At 44.7% G+C, this 22790-nt stretch overlaps 1 protein-coding gene across 4 annotated transcripts in view; it reads right to left on the reverse strand.

Annotated features, from left to right (window-relative positions):
• Positions 1–22790, reverse strand: part of SUCO (SUN domain containing ossification factor) — a 481248-nt gene that overhangs the window by 319888 nt on the left and 138570 nt on the right. For all 4 annotated transcript variants that reach the window (XM_069231978.1, XM_069231976.1, XM_069231977.1 and 1 more), the window contains exon 8: positions 15379–15503. In XM_069231978.1, the coding sequence (XP_069088079.1) occupies positions 15379–15503 (125 nt within the window). The remainder of the gene's footprint in view (positions 1–15378; positions 15504–22790) is intronic.

Raw genomic sequence — 22790 nt, forward strand, 5'->3', positions numbered from 1 at the left:
GTACATAAAATAGCAATAAATAATAAATACATTTTTTTTGCCATAGGCTATAATGGAGCCAGAGCTTGCTCATATAGCCCATTCATGTCCTTTTGTGAAAGGACCCAAACCTGCCTGCTGTCCAATCAGGCACCAGCACCCTCTAGAACCTTCTCCAGAGAAGCTCTCTTCCTCAGATTTTCCAGCATGAGAGTGAAAAATTAAAACCTGAGAGGAAATGCGAGCATCAAAGGGGAGGCGGGTGGGTCGCATGTGAATTTATGAAAGATACCAATACTGGATAACTGTAGTTACAGGGAAGTAACTTGTTTTCTTATCCAGTATTGGATCTTTCATAAATTCACATGCTTGAATCTGAATAGACAGCAGTATGGTTGATAAACATTGTATCCAGCGTGGGTGGAGGGTGCGAGCATGAAGACCCTCTATCTCAAATATAAATAATAATAATCATAATAATAATAAAGACCCTCTATCTCAAATATAAATAATAATAATCATAATAATAATAATAATAATAATAATAACAGTCATAGAAAACTCATACATTTCTGACCGTGAGTTACGAAGGAATACAGATATTTTAAGTACGTGTATACACATTCATAAGTACATACATACACTTTACATATTCACATGGAAGCATAATAGAAACATGGTTATATGCATCTCAAACCATAAGACTATAACTAAGGAAAGGTCTCACCTTAATGAAAGAGATGGCGTAGCACAGCTTGTCCTACTAGAGAGTCTGCTCTTTGTGATGACTCCAAACAATAGTGCTGCGTAAAAGAATGCGTAGTTTTCCATGTCGCAGCCTGGCAAATTTTTTCAAGGACAATACCTTGAAACAAAGCAGCCGATGTGGAGACTGCTCTTGTGGAGTGGTCGCTCGGGCGCCTAGTCAAGGGTTTTCCTGCCTTGGTGTGATAAAATTGGATTGTTGAAGAAATCCATCGGGCTATAGTGGCCTTGGTTACTCCTGTTCCCTGACATCCCAGAGAATAAGATACTAGGAGTTGGTCTGATTTCCTGATGTGCTTGGTACTTTGCAGGTACAATTTTAGGCATTGTTTAATGTCCAAAGAATGGAGAGTTCTCTCTGCTATCGTAGTAGGGTTTGGAAAAAAGGTTCGTAGAATAACGGGCTCATTGAAGTGGAACGAAGATGGAACCTTGGGAATATATTTGGGATTGGTTCGGAGCATAACGAAATCCTCAGAAAAAACTAAAAAAGGTTCTTTGGTAGTGAACGCCTGTATATCACTGACTCTTCTGGTAGAGGTGAGAGCGAGCAAGGTTGATACTTTCCAGGTGATGTACTTGAGTTCAGCTCTATGGATGGGTTCAAAAGGGGCTTTCATGAGTTGGGAGAGAACAATATTAAGGTGCCACTCTGGCGGAGGTAAGCGTACCGGAGGAAAGGTGCGGAACAGCCCTTTCATAAACTGTTTGATTACCCTGGTTGAACCAATAGACTGCATGTTATCCGATCGTCTGTAAGAGGCTATAGCTGCTAGGTGAATCTTGACTGATGCATAGGAAAGACCAGCTTTGGAAAGGGAGAGCAGGTAAGGAAGAATTTGCTCAGGATTGATTTGAAATGGGTGAAAATTGTTCTGAGAACACCAAACACAGAACCTCTTCCATTTTAATTTGTATGTCTTGTTCGTGCTCTCTGCTCGTGCTTTAGATAATATGAGTCTACATTCTTGGTCGATGTTCATATCTTGGAACTCTCTGAACTCAGGAGCCAAGCATGCAAGTGCAGTGAAGTTGGGTCGGGATGTAAGATGAGACCCTGATTCTTCGACAGAAGATTGTGGTTGCAAGGGAGACGGACTGGATTGGCTATTGACCGGAGGAGGAGCTCCGTGTACCAGTACTGCCTCGGCCACTTGGGGGCTATGAGAATGATCTTGCAGCATTCAGTCTTCATTTTCCTGAGGAGTCTGGGAATCAGTGGAATGGGGGGAAAAGCGTATGCAATGATCCCGGACCATCTTATCAAAAGAGCATTTCCCCACGACCCCGGGAGCGGGTATCGACTGGCGTAAAACTGGCATTTGGCGTTCAGATTGGTGGCGAACAGGTCTAGGATCGGCCGACCCCCATCGTTGAAAAATGCTGTCGAGTATGGTCTGGTTGAGTTCCCACTCGTGACAGTTGTCGTCTGTCCTGCTGAGAGAGTCCGCTAGAGCATTGTTGACACCCGCTAGGTGCTCTGCCCTGAGGCGGACGTTGTTCCGTGTGAGCCAGTTCCAGAGAGACTGAGCTTCCCTTGAGAGGGAGAGGGATCTTGTTCCTCCCTGTTTGTTGATGTAGAACATGCTTGTTGTGTTGTCTGTTCTGACTAACACTGATGATCCTGCGATGCGTGGCAGAAAAGCTTTGAGCGTAAGATGAATCGCCTTCAGTTCTAACAGATTTATGTGCATTTCTTTTTGGAGCTTGGACCATCTGCCTTGAATTCGCATGTCCTGTAAGTGGCCTCCCCATCCTTCCAAGGAGGCGTCCGTGGTGATAACGAAATCTGCTATTGGTGCCAGAAAGGTTAGACCGTGGGAGAAGTGGTCGATGTGAGACCACCATTCTAACGTTTGCTGAATCCTTGGTGTGATGGTTATTAAGTCGTCGAAGGATCCTTGTGATTGGATCCATTGAAGTTGTAGTTCTTCTTGTAGAGGTCTCATTTTGAGTCTTGCCAGCGGTACTAGGACTATGGCTGAGGAAATCATGCCCAGAAGCGATTTGAATAGTCGTACTGAAACGAACTTTCTTGCGGAGATTGTGAGAGCCAATTGGGTCAGCTTCTGCTGCCTTGCTAGGGTAAGATATGCCTTGTTTTGGATAGTGTCCAATTCTGCTCCCAGGAAAACTCTTGCGTGCGGGAAATACGACTGACTTTTGTAGGTTCACTGTTAGACCCAAACTGTTGAATAGTCTTAGGCAGGCATCTGTGGCTTTTGAGGCTATTAGAGATGACGGAGCTTTTATGAGCCAGTCGTCCAGGTAAGGGAACACCTGGAAACCCTTGCTTCTGAGGGATGCTGCGACTGGGGCAAGGCATTTCGTGAAGATTCTCGGAGCTGATCTGAGGCCAAATGGCAGGACTCTGAATTGATAATGGGCACCGGCTACTGTAAAACGGAGATATTTGCGATGTTTTTGGTGTATTGGAACTTGGAAGTAGGTGTCCTGGAGATCTAAGGTTGTCATAAAATCTCCAGGATTCAAGAGGTGCAAGATATCTGACAGTGTGATCATCCTGAAGGATTGTTTCCGAAGGAACTTGTTGAGTTTCCTGAGGTCTAATATAGGACGCCACTCTCCTGACTTCTTCCTTATGAGGAAAAAACGGGAGTAGAATCCGAGACCCTGTTGTTGCAGAGGAACTGTCTCTATAGCCCCTTTGGCCAGAAGGCTGAAGACTTCCGCTTGACGCAGACGAAGGTGGAGAGCTGCCTGATGTTGGTGGGTGAAGCGGTGGCTTTTGTATGAACTCCAGGGTATGACCTCTTGTCACTATATCCAGCACCCACTTGTCTGATGTTATCTTCTTCCACTGTTGGATGAAGTTGGAAATGTTTGCTCCTATTTGCTGATGTTGCGGGCATTGAGGGAGCATAGCCGGTGCCTGTGGAAGATCATTGCTTTCTGGGTTGATCTCTGGATTGTGAACCCTGCCTTTGTTTCCCTCCTTGTCTGGTATAGGAGGCAGTCGATGATTGCCTGTACTGCTGGTGGTATGAAGGCCTGTACTGGGATTGCTGGTAATGTCTATGAAAGGAACCTCGAAATGAGGTGAAACCTCTCCCTCTAGCCCCTCGAAAGGGCTGCTTCCTGTACTGCAGGGTACCCAGGGACTTGGCCGTGTCTGTGTCCGTCTTGATGGTTTGAAGTGCGTCATCCACATGTTTGCCAAACAAAGATTCCCCATCGTAAGGCATGTCTAGAATTCGGGACTGCACTTCTGGTCTGAAGGATGTGGCCTTGAGCCAACCTTGTCGTCGTAAGACAGCGGCACCCGCTAGTTTGCGGAAACCAGTAGAGGCTATGTCTAGAGCGCAGTCAATAATCTCTTCCGACGCACGCTCACCTTCCTGTAGGATCTTTCGTGCCTCTTCTTGCTTATTTTCTGGGATGAGGTCCAGGAAAGGTTGCATGTCAGACCACATTTGACGATCATATCGGCCTAAAATTGCTAATGAATTTGCTGCCCTGACAGTGATTGCAGACATGGAGGAGAATCTCTTACCTATATTATCCAGTCTGCGACCGTCCCTGTCTGGAGGAGTAGAGATAGGCGTTGATAGATTTTTGGAGCGTCTTTGAGCAGCCTGTGAGATGACCGAATCAGGCTTTGGATGTCCAGTAAGGCATGCAGGAGAATCTTGGGTTGCCTTATATTTTTTATCCAGTTTTTGTGGAACTGGAGGAACCGTAGCCGGATTCCGCAAAATTTTTGTGCCCTCGCTCCATATGTAATCAATAATCGGAATGGACCGTACCGACTTCCGTGATTGTTCTTTGAAATCATGCAGGAAACATTCCGATTGGGAGACAGATGTTGGTAGGTGGAAACGCACTGCGGCTCTGTCCATAAGATTATGGAAACCACACCTATGTCCTCGGGCGGAGAATCAGAGGGACGAGGTGGTGGAGAAGGAGTGGGGGCCAAGTAATCATCCCATTCCTCGGTAGGATGTTGTGGGGTGGAAATTTCTCCTTCTTCTTGTTCTTCTTCCCCTGAAGTGGAACCTTCATCTCTGGGGGGTGCAGCTAACACCGAATGTGATGTTGATCTTGGAGTAGTTGGCGGAGGAGGAGCATTAACTGGCGTCACCGTAGAGACCGGCGCCGATGGTTGACCTTCTGCTGGAAACCTTCTCCTATAATCCTGAAGCATGGATTGTAAATCCTGGATTAAGGAGGAAGGCATTTGCACGGTGTCTCTGAGTTGAGGCTCTCGTGTTTCATAGTATTGGTCCTGATGCGAGTAGTATGGTTGATACTGTTCATACTCATCCTCTTCATCATCATCTTGGTATTTGACACGGAGCTGCGAAGGGCTATGTGCATCTCCGAAAGGACCTTCGTCCGATTCCTCCCAGTCAAGAAGATGACTGGGTAGTAAAGCCGACACCTTGTTTGGAGATGTGTCGGTTGGATAAATGTCCTGTGTAGGTAAATTTCTGATGCTGACCATGGCTCGGAACTCTGGAGACCTGGAAGAGGTAGGAGTGGCCTCAACCTGTCTACTAGGCATCACTGCTGTCGATGGCGTGAAAGTTGATGCAGCCGTGGATGGTAGAGATTTTTCAGTTGACGATGGTCTCGTCGACGGTGGCGTCGCCGACGATGGTCTCGTCGACGGTAGTTTCTTTGACCCCATCGATGGCGATATCACCGATGAGAATGGCGTCGCTGAAGTTATAGTCGACGGGACGATGAAGTGGAGACGGTAGATGTAGGTACCGTCGTAGTCGTCACGGTCGTCGACGGTGTTGTCGTCGTTGATCTGATTTTCAGAGTCATTTTTCCAGAAGTGGAAGGCTCTGAAGAAGGAGATAGATGGTAGGACTCCTTCTTTTGAAGAGGAGAGGAAGGCTCAGAGGAGACTGAAGTCTGTAAGCCCTTCCCATGATGAGGTTTCTGCCTCTTCCTGGATTTCTCTGTGTGGCCTAGGTCCTCAGATCTGGACCTTTTATGTGGCCTCTCTGACCCACTCTCCTCACCTGAAGTACAGGATTTGGCCTGTAACCATGTCAGGAGCCTGCCCTCCCGGTCTCTGAGGGTCTTTGTGGAGAAGGTGCGACATATTTTGCAGTCCTTAACCTGATGTTGTGGGTAGAGACAGTACAAACAGTCTTTATGTGGGTCATCCACATGGAGCCTTTTCTTCCCACAGGTCTTGCAAGGGCGGAAAAGGCCTTTTCTAGAAGAATCTGACATATTTGAAGCTTTCTTGAGAGAAAATCTCTGAAGTAGAAGAAAAAACTGAGCAGAGCTCAGGGAGACTCCCTTCACACGACGTGCGGTAGAAAATCTGAGGAAGAGAGCTTCTCTGGAGAAGGTTCTAGAGGGTGCTGGTGCCTGATTGGACAGCAGGCAGGTTTGGGTCCTTTCACAATAGGACATGGATGGGCTATATGAGCAAGCTCTGGCTCCATTATAGCCTATGGCAAAAACAATTTTTTTATTATTTATTGCTATTTTATGTACCGTGGGACTCCCACTTCGACGACGGGGATGATTCAAGCATGTGAATTTATGAAAGATCCAATACTGGATAACTAACATGTTTTGTCATTTATATCTAAACTGGAAATATATTTAAAAAACGAAGGGACTCCAAATACTCTTCAAAAACCCCACCCCCAATAATCACAATTTGGAAACTTTCACACATTAGTAAGGCCTACCTGACCAGAATAGTATGTTTGGCATCATGCATTTGATTGAATTTTTAAAACAGTAACAGAACTTAACTCCAATGCTTAGTTAAGTCTAGACATATTTAAAATTCCCAATTTAATAAGCAGATGCACGGTGTGGGCAAAAAACGAGCCTTCACGCGACTTCTGTCTGCCATTGACACTCCATTCTCTTGCACCTAGACAAAGCATTAACTTCGAATGGAAAACGTGAGAGGGAAAGTGGTACACATCTGGTGGCTGAACTGCAAAATGTGAAACCATAAAACCTGTCATCAGTCCTGGCTTCTCACTTGACCAGACTGTGTGATCCTAGGCACTTGGTTAATTTCACTTTGCCTTCTTTTATTTCATTGCCAGATAAGAGAGCCTGTAGAAAAACACGAGTTCAGGATGTGTGGCTATACAAAACCTTGTTTTGTGTTTTAATTAATAAACTATCATATAGCTCCAACAATATAGCACCAAGGATACACAAACTATCGGACCTCTCTGATATTGCCAAGTCTCGTCAAAAAGAAGGGAAGAAACTGCCATCTGCTGGGCATGATGGGATACTGGTGGTCTCTGGGCACATACACTAAGATTTACATTTACTTAATGACAGCCTATAGGGCTACACTGTCCTTTTTTCCTTCATACTCTTTTAAACATTGGTTTGTGAAGGAGATTTACGTACTCTACTAAAGCATTTGGATTCAAATGTACATATACATGGATATTATTACCTTTAAAAAAAAAAAAAATGAAGAAATTGGCCATTACAGCCTTCTTTATAGGCTGCACAATGTTCATGTCTTACATGTTTCTACTTGACTTCCTGAAGAAAGGGGAACATCTACACTTAAGACATATTATGAAAAAGTGCTCCGGGATCCCTGCACGTGGAAGGGAATATTCAGTGCTTAGGACTTTGAATGGAGATCGCCTGAGAGAGAATTTGGCATTGCACTTCGGGCAGAATTGAAAAAACACATTCTCTATACCCCTCTATACTAACAGTCAGTCTCATACGATCTGAGCCCTGGCAGGTTGTCAAGCAGTAAAATCAACAATATCTTTTGATGAAAGTTCAGAGTGCTACACAAATGAAGCCGAAAAGAAAGGAAAAGAGACTGGCAGTCCCTTATCTTGAGCTGAACCGTACAAAAGGACCAAAAAAAAAAAAAAAAAGATCGAGTCCGAAGATAACTTCTAAGATAACATTTGCACCCAACACTAGATTTCAGGAGTACACAAATCATGTCGTTGAGGAAGCATATGCTACAAATAGAGTAATTTAGTAACAAAAATTCTGTATACTTTAATCACAATGACATGCACTTTCCAAGCCAACCATCAGGTGTAAAGACATAAAATGCACCATTTTAAGGTCGAGTCTGTGAGGAATGTGCTAGCGCATGAGTCTCACACATGAGCTCTGTTGTTAACAATAAGGGCTTGGAGCCCTATTGTCGATTACCGCTTATTGGCTTGCCTGGCACTCTTCTTTACAGCCTCATAGTTAGTCACTGCAAGCCAAAAGTCATTTCTGTTCCTCGCTGTGGAGCAGGGACCAAGTACTAATTGATTCAACTTATTCAGTGTCAGTCCATTGCTCCTGACGTGCTTAAGGTACTATTTCAGTGTTTTTAACTATTAGCGCCATGCAAACAGATGGTGTGTTACTGGCAAAAATGTGCCAGCAGGACAAACAAAATTGCAAAGATTTATTTTCTATAGTTAACTTTTTTATTTTGCCAACTCTTCTTTTCTCACCTTGCATTCATGTTGTGTTTTGTTTTTCTAGTTGGCGCGGTTCTCAAAAATGAGGATTATCTTGCTTGAAATGTTACAAAGCAACTGTTTCTTTCTTATGTGTAGTTTCTGAAATTATGTTTTCACACACAATCATGCATTACACCACAGTCCACTCACGCCAAGCCCCAACACTCAATCCAATTCACCCCAGACCAATCCATTCGAATCCAATCCACCCCAGACCCATCCAATCCACCCTACTCCAATCCTTTCAACCCAACCCACTCAAATCCGCCTCACTCCAATGTACCCCACATCAATCATCCAAATAACCCCACTCCGATCCGCCCGCCCCACTCCAATGCGTCCCACTGCAATCCAACAGTCTGCCCCACTCTCGTCCCGTCCAAAACAGTCTGCCCCACTCCCGTCCAAAACAGTCTGCCCCACTCCTGTCCCGTCCAAAACAGTCCGCCCCGCTCCCGTCCCATCCAAAACAGTCCGCCCCGCTCCCGTCCCATCCAAAACAGTCCACCCCGCTCCCGTCCCATCCAAAACAGTCTGCCCCGCTCCCAGCCAAAACAGTCCGCCCCGCTCCCAGCCAAAACAGTCCGCCCCGCTCCCAGCCAAAACAGTCCGCCCCGCTCCCAGCCAAAACAGTCCGCCCCGCTCCCAGCCAAAACAGTCCGCCCCCACTACCACACTCCCATCCAAAACAATCTGCCCCACTCCAATCTGCCACATCCCACTTGACATCAATCCAATCCAACCCACACCAATCCAACCCACCTCAGCCGTCCAAGGCAGTCTGCCCTGCTCCAGTCTAAAGCAATCTGCCACACTCCAGTCCAAGGCAATCTGCCACACTCCAATGTGGCACACTCCAATCAAAAAGATTGGGCCACACTCTAATCCATGCCACTCTAATATTCCCCTTTTCAATCCATAACAATCTGCCCCATTCCCATTTTCCCCACTGCAATCTGCCCCATTCCCATTTCCCCACTGCAACCTGCTCCACTTCCACTTTCCCCACTGAAATCTATGAGACTCATATTTTCCACATTGAAATCTCTCCCACTCCAATCTTCGCCACTGCAATCCAAAAGAAGCTGCCCCACTCCAATCTTCCCCAGTGCAATCCAATACAATCTGTCTCAATTCAACCGCCCACACTGCAATCTAAAATAAACTGCCCCAATCCAACCCAAAACAATCTGCCTCACTTCAAACTGCACTACTCCAATCCATCTCAAATCAATCCAATCCACACCAGTCCACGACAATCTGCCCAGCTCCGAGCCACGACAATCTGCCCTGCTCCGAGCCACGACAATCTGCCCCGCTCCGAGCCACGACAATCTGCCCCGCTCCGAGCCACGACAATCTGCCCCGCTCCGAGCCACGACAATCTGCCCCGCGCCGAGCCACGACAATCTGCCCCGCGCCGAGCCACGACAATCTGCCCCGCGCCGAGCCACGACAATCTGCCCCGCGCCGAGCCACGACAATCTGCCCCGCGCCGAGCCACGACAATCTGCCCCGCGCCAATACACCCCGCGCCAACCCGCCCCGCGCCAACCCGCCCCGCGCCAATCCGCCCCAATGTGGCCCTCTTCAATCCAAAACAATCTGCCCTACTCCAATGTGTACCACTCCAATCCAAGGCAATGGGCCTCACTCCAATCCATACCACTCCAATATTCCCCACTCCAAACCAAAACACCCTGCCCCACTCCCATTTTCCCAACTGCGATCTGCCCCACTCCAATCTCCCCCATTGCAATCCAATACAATCTGCTCAAATCCAACCTTCACTGCAATCTAAAACAATCTGCCCCTCTTCACACTGTCCTACTCCAATCCCCGCTCACCCCAATCCACCCACTGCCCCCAATCCAATCTACTGCACTCCAACCCAACTCATCTCGACCCAATCCATTCAACCCCACTTCCTCCCTAATCCACCGAACACCAATCCAAAACAATCTGCCCCAAACCAAACTGCCCCACACCAATCCAAAACTGTCTGTCCACCACCACTCTGCCCCACTCCAATCCAAAACAATGTGCCCCACTGAAATCCCCACACCCATCCAAAACAATCTGCCCCACTCCCATCCGAAACAATCTGCCCCACTCCGACCTGCCCCTCGCCATGCGTTCCCAGTTCAATCCAAAGCATTCTGCCCCTCTCCATTCTTTCCCAGTTCAATCCAAAGCATTCTGCCCCTCTCCATTCTTTCCCAGTTCAATCCAAAGCATTCTGCCCCTCTCCATTCTTTCCCAGTTCAATCCAAAGCATTCTGCCCCTCTCCATTCTTTCCCAGTTCAATCCAAAGCATTCTGCCCCTCTCCATTCTTTCCCAGTTCAATCCAAAACAATCTGCCCCTCTCCATTCTTTAGCAGTCCAATCCAAAACAATCTGCCCCTCTCCATTCTTTAGCAGTCCAATCCAAAACAATCTGCCCCTCTCCATTCTTTCCCAGTCCAATCCAAAACAATCTGCCCCACTCCAATTTTCCCCACTGCGATCTGCCCCACTCCCATTTTCCCCACTACAATCAGCCCCACTCCAATCTCCCCCATTGCAATCCAATACAATCTGCCCAAATCCAACCTTCCTCACTGCAATCTAAAACAATCTGCCACACTCCATTTCAAAACAATCTGCCTCACTTCAAACTGCCCTACTCCAATCCCCCTCACCCCAATCCACCCATTGCACCTCAATCCAATCAAATCAATCCCACTCTCTCCTCAATCCACCCCACTCCAATCCAAAACAATCTGCCCCAAACCAAACTGTCCCACACCAGTCCAAAACAATTTGGCCCACTACATTCCAAAACAATCTGCCCTAATCCAATCCTAAACACTGGGCCCCACTCTAATCCATATTACTCCAATCTAAAACAATCTGCCCCACTCCCATTTTCGCCAGAACAATCTGCTCCACTCCTATTTTCCCCACACCAATCTTCCCCACTGCAATCTAATCAAGCCTGCCTCAATCCAACTTTCGTCGCTGCAGTCTAAAACAATCTGCCCCACTCCAATCTGTCCTACTCCAACCGAAAGGAATCTGCCCCACTCCAAACTGCCCTACTCCAATCAACCTCACTCCAATCCACCCATTCCACCCCAATCCAATCTACTGCACTCCAATACTATCCATCTCACCCCAATCCAATCAACCCCACTCCCTCCCCAATCCACCCTAGTCCAATCCACCTCACTCTAATACAAAACAATCTGCCCCCACCAAACTGCCCCACACCAATCCAAAGCAATCCACCCCACACCAATCCAATCCAATCCAATCCAATCCAATCCAATCCACCCCAGCCAAATCCACCCCACTCCAGTCCAATCCACCTACATCTAGTGCACCCAACTTCAGTCCACCCCACTCCAATCCAACCAACTCCAGTCAATCCCACCCAACCCCAATCCAACCCACCCCTCTTCAATCCACCCACCCAGCCCATTTCAATCCACCCCACCCCACTCCAATCCACCCTACTCTACTGCAGTCCAATTCACTTAATCCCAGTTCAATCTGCCCCCCTCAATCTAATCCATTCAGATCACCACATTCCAATTTACACCATTCCAATCCACCCCATCGCAATCCACGTCCATCCAGTCCAATCCACCCCTCTAGTCCAGTCCAATCCACCCCCTCCAGTCCAATTCACCAAACTCCACTCTAATTCACCCCACTACAAACCACCCTACTCTAATCCAATCTAATCCACCCCACCCCAGTCCTATCACTTCAAACCATCCACCCACCCAAAACTAATCTAATCCACCCCATGCCATTCCACACCCTCCAATCCATCACATCCCATCTAGTCCACCCACTCTACCCCAATCTGTACAAAACAATCTACTCCATTACAATCCACCCTACTACCTCAATCCACTCCACCCAACACAGTCTGCCACCGAATCACTGAATTCTACTCCCTTCTACTCAACTCTGATGACACTCTACCCACCCACCCCTCCCCAACTTTAGGACACTACATGCCACTAACTTATAGTCATGCTGAACAGCAGTCACACTGATGTACAACACAGAAAGAACACATTACCAAAGCTAATAGCTCCTACAAAGACGAGACGTTATAGCTTTGCCAATGCTTCACTAAAGCAATTGACAAATTTGGCAGCAAGCCCATAGAAAAATGCAAGATTGATGGCGAACAGCACTTGTAAACAGGAGGGGTTTTAATGCCAATATATTTCAGCATCCAGGGTAACAGGCCTACTATGCACAGGACTATTAGAAGTACTTTAAATGAAAACTGGTGCATTAGCCATCCAATCAAAGTTGCTCCAGCGTAGCATACATTTTCAATGACTGCATATTGGTTATAAGGTCAAGCGACCATTGTATCGTACACATGTGCTCCGTCAAAGCACACATAACATAGTAAGCAAAAGCGCTGGCGTAACCAGAAAAAAGGAACAAAAGAGATAGCCTGAGCAAGAAAATTGTTATTACTGGCAAGAATCACAACTGTTTCATAAGGAGAACCCCAAATCGTCAATACAAGAGTTTGAGAAAACTATTTAAAATAAAACAGTGTTCAAAGACGTGACATGCGTTTCCATGTCCAAGTGTCCACACCTTCTCTGTTGCTTCACTTTTAGAAGATTCCTTTTTGCTTAGAATTTGGAAGGTGCGCAGCAAACAAGTTCCTGCTATAGGACACGTAAATAAGATTTTTACGGTCTCCTGATAAAAATTATTCCAGGGATGTGGAATTCCTATCGCCTGACGCCCGGGACATCTTGTTTGGGGTCAAGGGCAACAAGTTTTTATGTTTACTTTGTCCTTGGGACAAGTAGGCCGAACCCTCTGCAGCACAAACCCTTTGGCTGCCTGTTTACAGAGTGTGGAACTCTCTGCAGTTGAGGTAATGTGTTTCCAAAAGATAATGCTGTTCGAACTTGTATTTATGGTTCATTATTTGAAAGCCTTCATTATTAGGGTGAGTGCTGTAAATAAATGTTTTAAGGTCACACTTCACTACTGACGTTGGTTCCAGTACAAAAAAAAAAAAACGTGTATACACATGTTTAAAAAGTTTAGGCTATGAGGCTAAGTATAATGCTCCCAGAATGCTCTCTGATTAGATGCAAATGAAGTGTCATTTAGTAAAATGTGTTGATGCATGCTAGTATTTCCCAAAAATATTTCTAATGGAAAATCAGTGTAACCATTTTCAACACGATTATGGGAAGCATGAAAATAAACAAACACTTACAAAGCCAACTGATCAGACATATTTTTATAAGTCTTTTAGTTTCATCAATGCATGTCTTGTTTTGACATGGCTTTTGTAACACTTTATTGTTGTGGGAGATACCAGGCCCTCAACATTGTAACAAACACTGGCAAAACCCCCCCAAAACGTTTTTGAACTCTAAAAGTACACGTTGCCACCAGTGGCATAACAAAGGCCCCGCAGCCGCCCTCCAGGGGGCCCCTTCAGCACAGCACCTTCCCTGAGTGAGTCTGGAGAGGGGGTTCCTCCATGTTCTTTGCAAAGGGGCACCCTCCAGTTTCGTTACGTCACTGATTGCCACTGTAGTTCCTGACACTGAACAAAACTACTTTGTGTGCCAATATGCTCCTTGTGGAAGAGCAGAATGCGATCACTCACAGTAAAGACAGCCGAAAGAGAGAGAAACAGAAGTTTAATAAAAACAAAATGTCTTTGTTAACACCAGACCTAATTAGGGGCCAAGACCCACATGTAGGTAGCTTTTTGCATGTCGCAAACAGCGATTTTCACTGTTTGCGATGTGCAAAAAGCACATTGCGATGCACAAACCCAGTTTTGCGATTCGGTAACCTGGTTACCGAATCGCAAAACGGGTTTGCGACTCGCAATTAGTAAGGGGTGTTCCCTTCCTAATTGCGACTCGCAGTGCAATGTAGGATTGTTTTGTGACCGCCGGCGCAAACCAATTGCAGTTTTCACCCATTTCAAATGGGTGCTAACACTTTCGCAAAAAGGAAGGGATCCCCATGGGACCGCTTCCCCATTGTGAATGTCACTGTAAACATTTTTTCAGAGCAGGCAGTGGTCCTCTGGACCACTGCCTGCTCTGAAAAAATGAAACGAAAACGTTTCATTTTTCGGTTTTGTTATGCATCTCGTTTTCCTTTAAGGAAAACGGGCTGCATTACAAAAAAAAACAAAAAACTGCTTTATTGAAAAGCAGTCACTGACATGGTGGTCTGCTGTCTCCAGCAGGCCACCATCCCTGTGAGGGCCGCCATTCGCGAGGGGGTCGCAAATTGCGACCGACCTCATGATTATTCATGAGGTGGGCACTTGCGAAGCCCTTGCGAATCACAGATGGTGTCAGGGACACCATCCTACATTCGGATTTGCGACTCGCAATTTGCATGTCGCAAATCTGAACCTACCTACATGTGGCCCCAAATTCTTAAAGAAAGTCACAAAAGTGCACCCATGGTATATGTTGTACCCCTATAAAATATTTGTGAACTGTATTTTAGCATGGGTAAATACGATGTGTAGATTTGCTCATGTGAAAATCTATTGAGCATTTGCAAGTTCATTTTCCCTCCAGCCACTTTCTTCCCAACCCTGGAAGAAGTTCTAATTCTGCCATTGTCAGGAGTAAATGTCCAACCTTTCTTATTATGGGAAAATATTAGAGAGAAGCTGGTAAACATCTTTAAAACATGCAGGTTAGTAGGTTTGCAGACTCAAAGGCATTCCAGCCCTGGAAATATTGCTTACTGCTTCCTCCAGCCCCAGTATGCAGATCTGCAGAAAGGTGGCAAAATAAGGAAATTGCTACAGTAGGGATTGAAACTGCAAGTATTCAAGCCCTACTATCGTAGTAGCCCTGGCATAATCAGCGAGGCTATTATCAGAGCTCTTACATAATGAGATTGCTGCCATAATTTGTCGCCAAACTACATGGCACCAAAGGGACAAGTAGATCTTTGTACAGGACAAGTAGATTTGAGAAGCAACCTGCCCCCTGGACAAGTAGATATTTTAATAAATTCCACACCCCTGGATTCTATACACTTTAACGACTGCCACAACCAAAATTTCTTAATAAGCAGGATTGAGAAGAAACTGCGATGATATGTATAACAAGATGTTTCCTTGCAACATTCCCCTGACAAACCAATACCTTTGCCTCGGGATTAGCCGCTAGTATTTTTGCACCACACTCCACGGATGCATAATTATTTCGATTTTTCTGGACTTTCTTGGAAGTAATTTGCGCTCCATTAGTAGAAGGATGCATTGACTGGCCTGCAAAAAAAGCATCAGTTATAAAAAAAAATTGCCCTAATTTTCCAGAGAAGAAAGTATCAAAAGCCAACAACATTTTAATACCCTCTACACACATACGAGTTCATAGCACTGTAATTTACAACCGACTTAGCTCAAAAAGCACCCCCTCAAGTGGGGCTTGTCTCAAGCATTATATTTTTTGGTGCTCAAGAAAAGACACAAATTAAATCACATACTTACTGTAACAAAGAACTGCAAAACGGACATTAAAAGATGCATATGATCCCTCACTCTAAAGGAATGTCGTCCAAAGTCCCAACTCTTGTAATACATTTGTAAAATTAACCTGGTCATGTTTAAGGATTTTAATGTGATAAAAATATTTTTTTAAACGCCACCTTAATAGACGTCAGAAAACGGCAACCCACTGAGAAGCACAAATTGACATATATCTGTGCTGGCGAACCAGACAATGCATTTTTGTGACTATGATTTGTATACTTAGAATAGATGGCTGAGCAATGGACATCCAAAGATGAAAGCAAAACAGAAGGGGAAAGGCAGTTAGGAATTTGTGGTGAGACAGAGGATCCACTAGAAAGAGCGCTACCAAAGGAAAGAAACTTGTGAATCAATATCAAAGCAATACCCTCGCCTAGGGTGTGGGCCTTGAGCAGTGGATTTTGTACCAGGAAGTCTTGCAGGACTGAGCAGACAAAATTACCCTTCCTGCAGTCTTGAGAATCAATGCAGTAGTGTCTGGTGCAAGTATGGGCACATGGCATGTACCTGCCTGGTAAATGTTCAAAACTGGAACACCATAAAATAGGGTTGTGCTTGCACCATGGTTGTATGATATTTAAGACCCTAGGGCTTTAACTAGTCAGGTGAGACTTGCAGTTAGTGCAGGAAGGTGTATTGAGCATTTACCGTGAAATAAACCTACATCTTCCACACACGATCTTCGTGTGCCTGTGATTTATTAAGGAAGAAGCCTTCATCGCCACGCCAGGCAAAGACTGACAAACCTGCCCTCTCTTCAAATTGACTATTTCCTTGGACTCCGACACCAATGATCTTTTCCAGTTAACGTCTTGTGCCTCTTGACATTTATCCCGGCATTCAGAAATATTTGATGTACTGTGCATCGATTACCCATGTGTCGTTAAGATATTACATTAAACTTTGCTTTATCCAATGTGCACTCTTTGTCCAACACCTGTGGTGTAAACCTTGCAAGAGGCGCAAAACTAAACCCATGCATGATCAAACCTCTACAAGCCCCATTAATGAAGCCCTCAGGTTCTGTTACAGCATACATGCGCATCAACATCATCATGCCTCAATAAAACCACTAAATCTCCTCTATTGTTGCATCACTTCCCTCTGTTCACTAAGACTACAAATTGCTTGTTGTAGTTGGGCCTAAACCCCGTGGCTGGCACTGGCGCACACATTTAATAGTAATGCAACAGCTTGTTGTGTTTCTATTAAAACTCTGTGGATATCACAACAATGCATCGGCAGTGGACCAGCAACTTTATTTTACTTTGACAATTGTTTTGGTTCAAAGTTCTTATGATCTGAGAAATTGTCACCTATTTCCGATTTTTAGGAATTTACCACCATGTTCATTATGACTTGTTGTTAGTGAACTTGCATGTCCTGTTCTGTGGGATTTCTCATGGAGTGCTTTTGAGGTTGCATGTGTATTTTATACTTCCTGCCTGTTTTTTTTAAAGCTTTCATAATATTTTATTTAGGTTTGACATTTCACTAGAAAGCTTCTTCTACCAGCCTGTACTTAAACGTATACATCATAACGAGCGGCTTAGCATGTTAGCTGTGGATACCATTAGGCTTCTCAAGGAGTACTCTAGTAGCAACACTGGGTATCAGTAACTACACGGTGTAAGGCATTTTCCGCTTTCTTTGCTCTCTAGTTAACGTAGAACATCACACCATCTACTTTGCTTTTACCCTCACCCTATAAGTCAAAGATGAAGTGGTCTAAATAGAAAAAAAGACTTTCCCATTACGCGAAAGCCAAAGCTACAACCTAACACCTGTGAGTAAAAACTTTCTTCAGATACACTTGAGTGCTGAACGAGGAGATTTATGTAAACCTACCTGGCTTAAGTGATGAAGAAAGGAGTAAGAAAGCTCTATATATTTACAGTATTTACAATGAAGTTGAAGATTCAGAGCTTGATATTTTGTATTTGTTCAATTTCTTCATTGTGTTTGTCGGCTCTTGAAAATGAGGTACAGTTAGGTATCTGGTCTGGAGCATGTATACATTAAAGAAACACTCCATACAGTGTGAAAATCAGAAACTTTGTTTTTTGATCTCAAAATGTTTTCTCGTTTTTGTTTAAAAATCCAGTAAACAATTTAAGAACTATGTTTCGTGATACAAAATTGAGTCAAGAGAAAAGTAATTTTTATTTCCACTGGATGATTCATTTACAAAACTCACAATACCGACGGCAATGTCCAGCTCCAATTAGGAGTGTGGAGTAACCAAGCAGTAAACCCAGAGGGAAGGGATTATGTTCTGCTCCACTCAGGGTTATGGATGTGCTTTGACACACTGTATTGTGGCTCCATTCCCGTAATGAAACAATCAGTTTGGTTCCTTTGACCAGCGGTCTGCTTCCAATGTGTTACTTAACGTTGTAAGGCAAGCAGAGGTGGAGTGACAGGCAATTTCGTTTCAAAGACTGAAAGCCATGATCAACTTAAGAAACCCGCCAGAGCTATGTTGTTAAGGGAAGGCTAACAACTGTTTGCCAAGAGCTTGATTGGCTGTAGAATCAGGTCCCTGCCCACTTATGAACACAGAAAGTCAGTCAAAAGTGAACAAGGCAACAGATGGAGGCACAACACAAATCAGACCCCAATATACAAATAGCTCTCTACTGGGCAAAACTTCAGAGGCAGAGAAAATTAATAAAGAATTGGAATTCTGAGGACGACTAAGTGAAACAAATATAAATTAATCTATGAGCAGAGCTCAGTGAAGGGCTCTGTTCCACACAATATGCACTAAAAATCTGGAGGCTGTGGAAATGGAGTTTAGTGCACACAGACCTCATTGGTGCCTTTTCTAATGAGGTGATTGCGCTAGTAAAGTGGGATCGTTTTATGATCTTTCTAACACAATTTCTTGATACTGCTGCTGATACATCGTCGTATTGTCAGCTGGACAACATGGAATGATTCAAGCATGTGGGTTGAGCTGGTTGCACTTTCAAGAGACATTGAGTAGTACACAATGCAAGAAAATACAGTTACAAAATAATGAGAAAAAAATAATCATGCCGAGATCCAGTACATCTTGGTCAGTGTAAAAAACAATCTATGACCATCATCATCAAATAACTTTACTTCGATTATAGAGATCATAAAAGTTGTACATACACGAGTTCAATATAAAAACAGAATAAAACAGACAATATTACACGTGTTCCCTTATGTAAGCCGTTAAAAACATATTAAGAAGAGCTAAGGAAGGTATAAATAGACTTACAAGTATTACCACCATATCGCCTCCTTGGCTTTACTTCTAGCAGCCTTTTTATTTTGAGATAGGAGCTCCCTAATTTGCTTATATAGTTCTTCCTTGTAAATCTGTAGTGATTCAATTCTATATTCAGGGGCACATGCATTTAGGTCCTCCACTACTATGTTTACCTTGCTAAAGACAGCTTCCAGGGTCAGGGCTGTTTAACCACAAAATTCCATTTTATATTTTTACCATTATTTGAGTTGGATAGAGCTCTATTATCTGGACTTTTTTTTTGTAATGGGGCATTTCTCTAACAGGCTGCTAGCTGGATTCAAACAGAGGGCATTATGATCACTTCCCATCCTGACTACTATTATCATGCCCAACATGTTGGGCCAAAGATTTAAATGAATCAAAAGATAATCAGTTCGGCTAATATGACCGAGTCTGTTGAATGTTGGCCGACCCTCCCTGTCAGAGGGAGAGCTACCCTTTACTGCACGCAAGTCACAGTTTAACATTAAAGCCAATACTTGCACTGCTCTACAGGACCATTTCACAGTAGTAAGAGTAATCTTGGGGATCTTCCTCTGACCATCTTGTTTCACAAGGAAGTCAGGGTGGGTTAATGGGCACTGGTTCAAAGGTCTTGTTAAGGTCCCCAGCTACTATTAAAGGACTATCCAGATTGCTCAAGGATCACATTTTCGAATATACTAAGCACCAATGTTGCATCTTTGCAGTTTCCACCCGATCGTAATTATTACAATTTGTGAAAGGCATGTCAAGTGGGAACACCAATTTAATAGCTAGAATATCTAGCAAGTCAATAGAAATATGACTAATTGCGCACTGGAGTGAGGATTTGACACAAAATGATAACCCTCCCCACCCCACCAACACCCCTCACCCCAACGAGGGTATACCCCTGGAAAGCAATGACAAAATGACGTACATCCATGCATATGGATGGGTGTAAGACTCCATGTCTCTTGGAAGAGGCAACTTTCATGTTAATCCATAAACTGGCCCCAGTCCATCTCAAAAAATTTACTACAGATCCCTGACACATTCCAAGACAGCATTTTAATTGATGTCAGATGAAGATCAATTAGTCTATTAAAATCATCTAAACTTGATTCTTGAACTTCAGAAGTACTAAAGGTTACAAAAGATATAAGTCCCGGGTTAGTTTCTGTTACTTTAGATCCTTGAGCAAGGATGCCCTTGGTATGGTCATTCAAGGTGCCTAGCTCTTTGTGGAAAGAGAGCAGAAGCAATGGTGAGACCTCAGACTTTAGATCCACTGCTACCCCCTCCCAGCCATTCTCTCCCAAATCACACCTATAAGAGTTGTAGACTCCTAGTCAGACAGTTCTAAACTTTTCCCTGGAATTAATGATTCCCAGCTCTTTGGTAGTGGCGGCAATTGCTTGAAAGACATAGGCTTCAGAAGTCCCCTGAGCTCTATATTTGATGGACATTTGAGTGTTGGTAGTACTGAAAGTGCGTCGGTCAATGGTCAGTAAGCCCTCCTCTAGCTCCTTGTCTATGAAGACTACCACAGCCGTATCACAGGGGCCATCTCTTGAAGCATCCTCACAACTCTAGATATATTGCTTATAATGATTGAACAATAGTGCCTGACCTCCCAAAAACAATGCGTGACTTTCTTAATGAGCGAGTGTCCTGGTCTTCACTGACACTGTCTGACTACTTAGGAACCTGTGTTAGATAAACTGTTGAGCTGTATACGGCTTCCTGGCTACGAGTATAAATCCCTTTGTGGACCATCACCCTGATATAGTGACATCAGGGGCTATATGGTTGGAACTGTTCAGGTTCAAGCCATCGCCCCTTCCGACGACCCTGTCCCCAGCCCATTCGCCCACTATGACCGTTCCTCGGGTTTACGTCGTTAAAATCTCTAGGAAACCATCCCTCCCCTTTGAGCACCTCCAAAGGGCAAAGTTTCAAGTTAGTTGAGGTTGGATGAAGAGGAGGTTTGGGTACTAAGGGAATCAAGGGTATGGGTGCACTTATGGTCACTGCCGAGACTCTTGGTGCTGCCTCTTGTTATAATTAACACCGACACCTTCAAAAGAGCCCACCTCATGATTAGCTTAATTCTGGGGCAATACTCCACCAACCCTATTGTCTAATTTAGCGACAACTTTTTTGGAGAGTGGAAACTTCCTCCCGCAATCCCCAAATAGTATCCATTAGCATTTTCAGCATTTTAATTACCTCTGGGCTTTCCTCATTAATAATACTCAAACCCTCTCTTCAGTTTGTGGTTCTCCTCCATCCAAGGAGAACAACGATTGCGGCATCCTATTGCATTCATATAGTGGAATGGGACATCCCAGTGGTGACATTACACACGGGTGTCCAATGTGGATTATCAGAAGAAAATCGAAGGCGTTGCATGCATCATTACTTTATCAAACATTTGAAGAATATGCTTTTTCTTTTTGTTTACAAGTAGGGAAGCAGAAGGTGGTGAAACTGAAGGGGGCAGGGGTGAGGTAGGGCCTAGGATCTCTCTGCACTGTACCAACAAATTGTCTATCCTATCAATAAGACAATTTCCCCCTGTTGTTTTAGGAGTTTTTTTGGCTTTAGCAGAGCCAGTTGCTCCCTCCAGGGTCTTCCTTTACCCATGCTTAAATTAGATGTATCACGGGTAAACCCCTTCGCCACAAGACAGACTTTGAAGTTGCTCTCGCCAGTTATTGTTGGTGAAAGAGCCCTATGGGGACAACATGTTACAAAAAGAAATACAAATACTAACTTTCTACTGTCACTGCAACTAAAAGTGGATTACACAATGTAAGTTTTCGGATAGAGGGCTGAAAGCTCCTCGTCCCGGATAGAGGGCTGAAAGATCCCCGAAGTCGCCAATAGGCATACAGAGAGACTATTCATGCGAGTTAGATTCAGTTGCCACAATGGGTGCAATGCGGGTGCAGTCTTCATAAGTACCTTGCAACAGACCTTCGAGTGGTGGCCCAGCCCAGCCCAGCCTTCTCTGCGCTCTGCCGGGTGAGGATAGGCCCACCCTTGGCCCGGGCTTCACTTGGGTGCAGCAGGCGTGTTGAGAGCACTTTGTAGTAAGCTATTTGTGGCCCAGCTCCCTTCCTTGCAGTGCCAGCTGGGGTGCCTCTTGGTGCTAAGGGTGATGAGGCATGGAGTCCCCTCTGGTAGTTGAATCAGTGGGGGTCAGAAACCCCCTTGCTGCCAACAAAAATATCCTAGGGAGCAGGAGTGCTGAGAGTGCTTTGTAGCGCGTTACGGGAGGCCCTGCCCCTTACTTGCCGTGTCAGCCAGGGAGCCTCCTGGAGCCGAGGGTGATGGAGTCTGCTATTGTAAGTGAAATCCGTGGGGGCCAGAAGCCCCCTAGCTGCCAACAAAAACATCCCCTCATCTTGGTCGGTGGGGGAAAAAAAAACTATGATAATTCACGTAAGCTGAGAAAACCAGTGCATGAGAATTCTGTCTATGTAAGTCGACCGCTCCACATAAAGCTAAACACAATTAAGGTGGAGCTACAATTAAACAAAAAGAAGAGGGAACGTAATGAAAGTAGTAGTAGAAAGGTTAGCATGTTTGAAGTTATCGAACAGAAAAAAAATCACATAAAAAAAAAAACATTGAGCAGCAGTTTTAATAACGGATGACGATATAATGGACAAAATTCACAGTTTTTAGTACATCTGATTTAATGTTCAGCTACTGCAAGACACCCTGTGCGGTCGCCGCCTGCTGTCATCTACCACAAAGCTTCAGATCCA

The sequence above is a fragment of the Pleurodeles waltl genome, chromosome 4_2 (assembly GCF_031143425.1).
Source record: "Pleurodeles waltl isolate 20211129_DDA chromosome 4_2, aPleWal1.hap1.20221129, whole genome shotgun sequence".
Lineage (NCBI taxonomy): Eukaryota > Metazoa > Chordata > Amphibia > Caudata > Salamandridae > Pleurodeles > Pleurodeles waltl.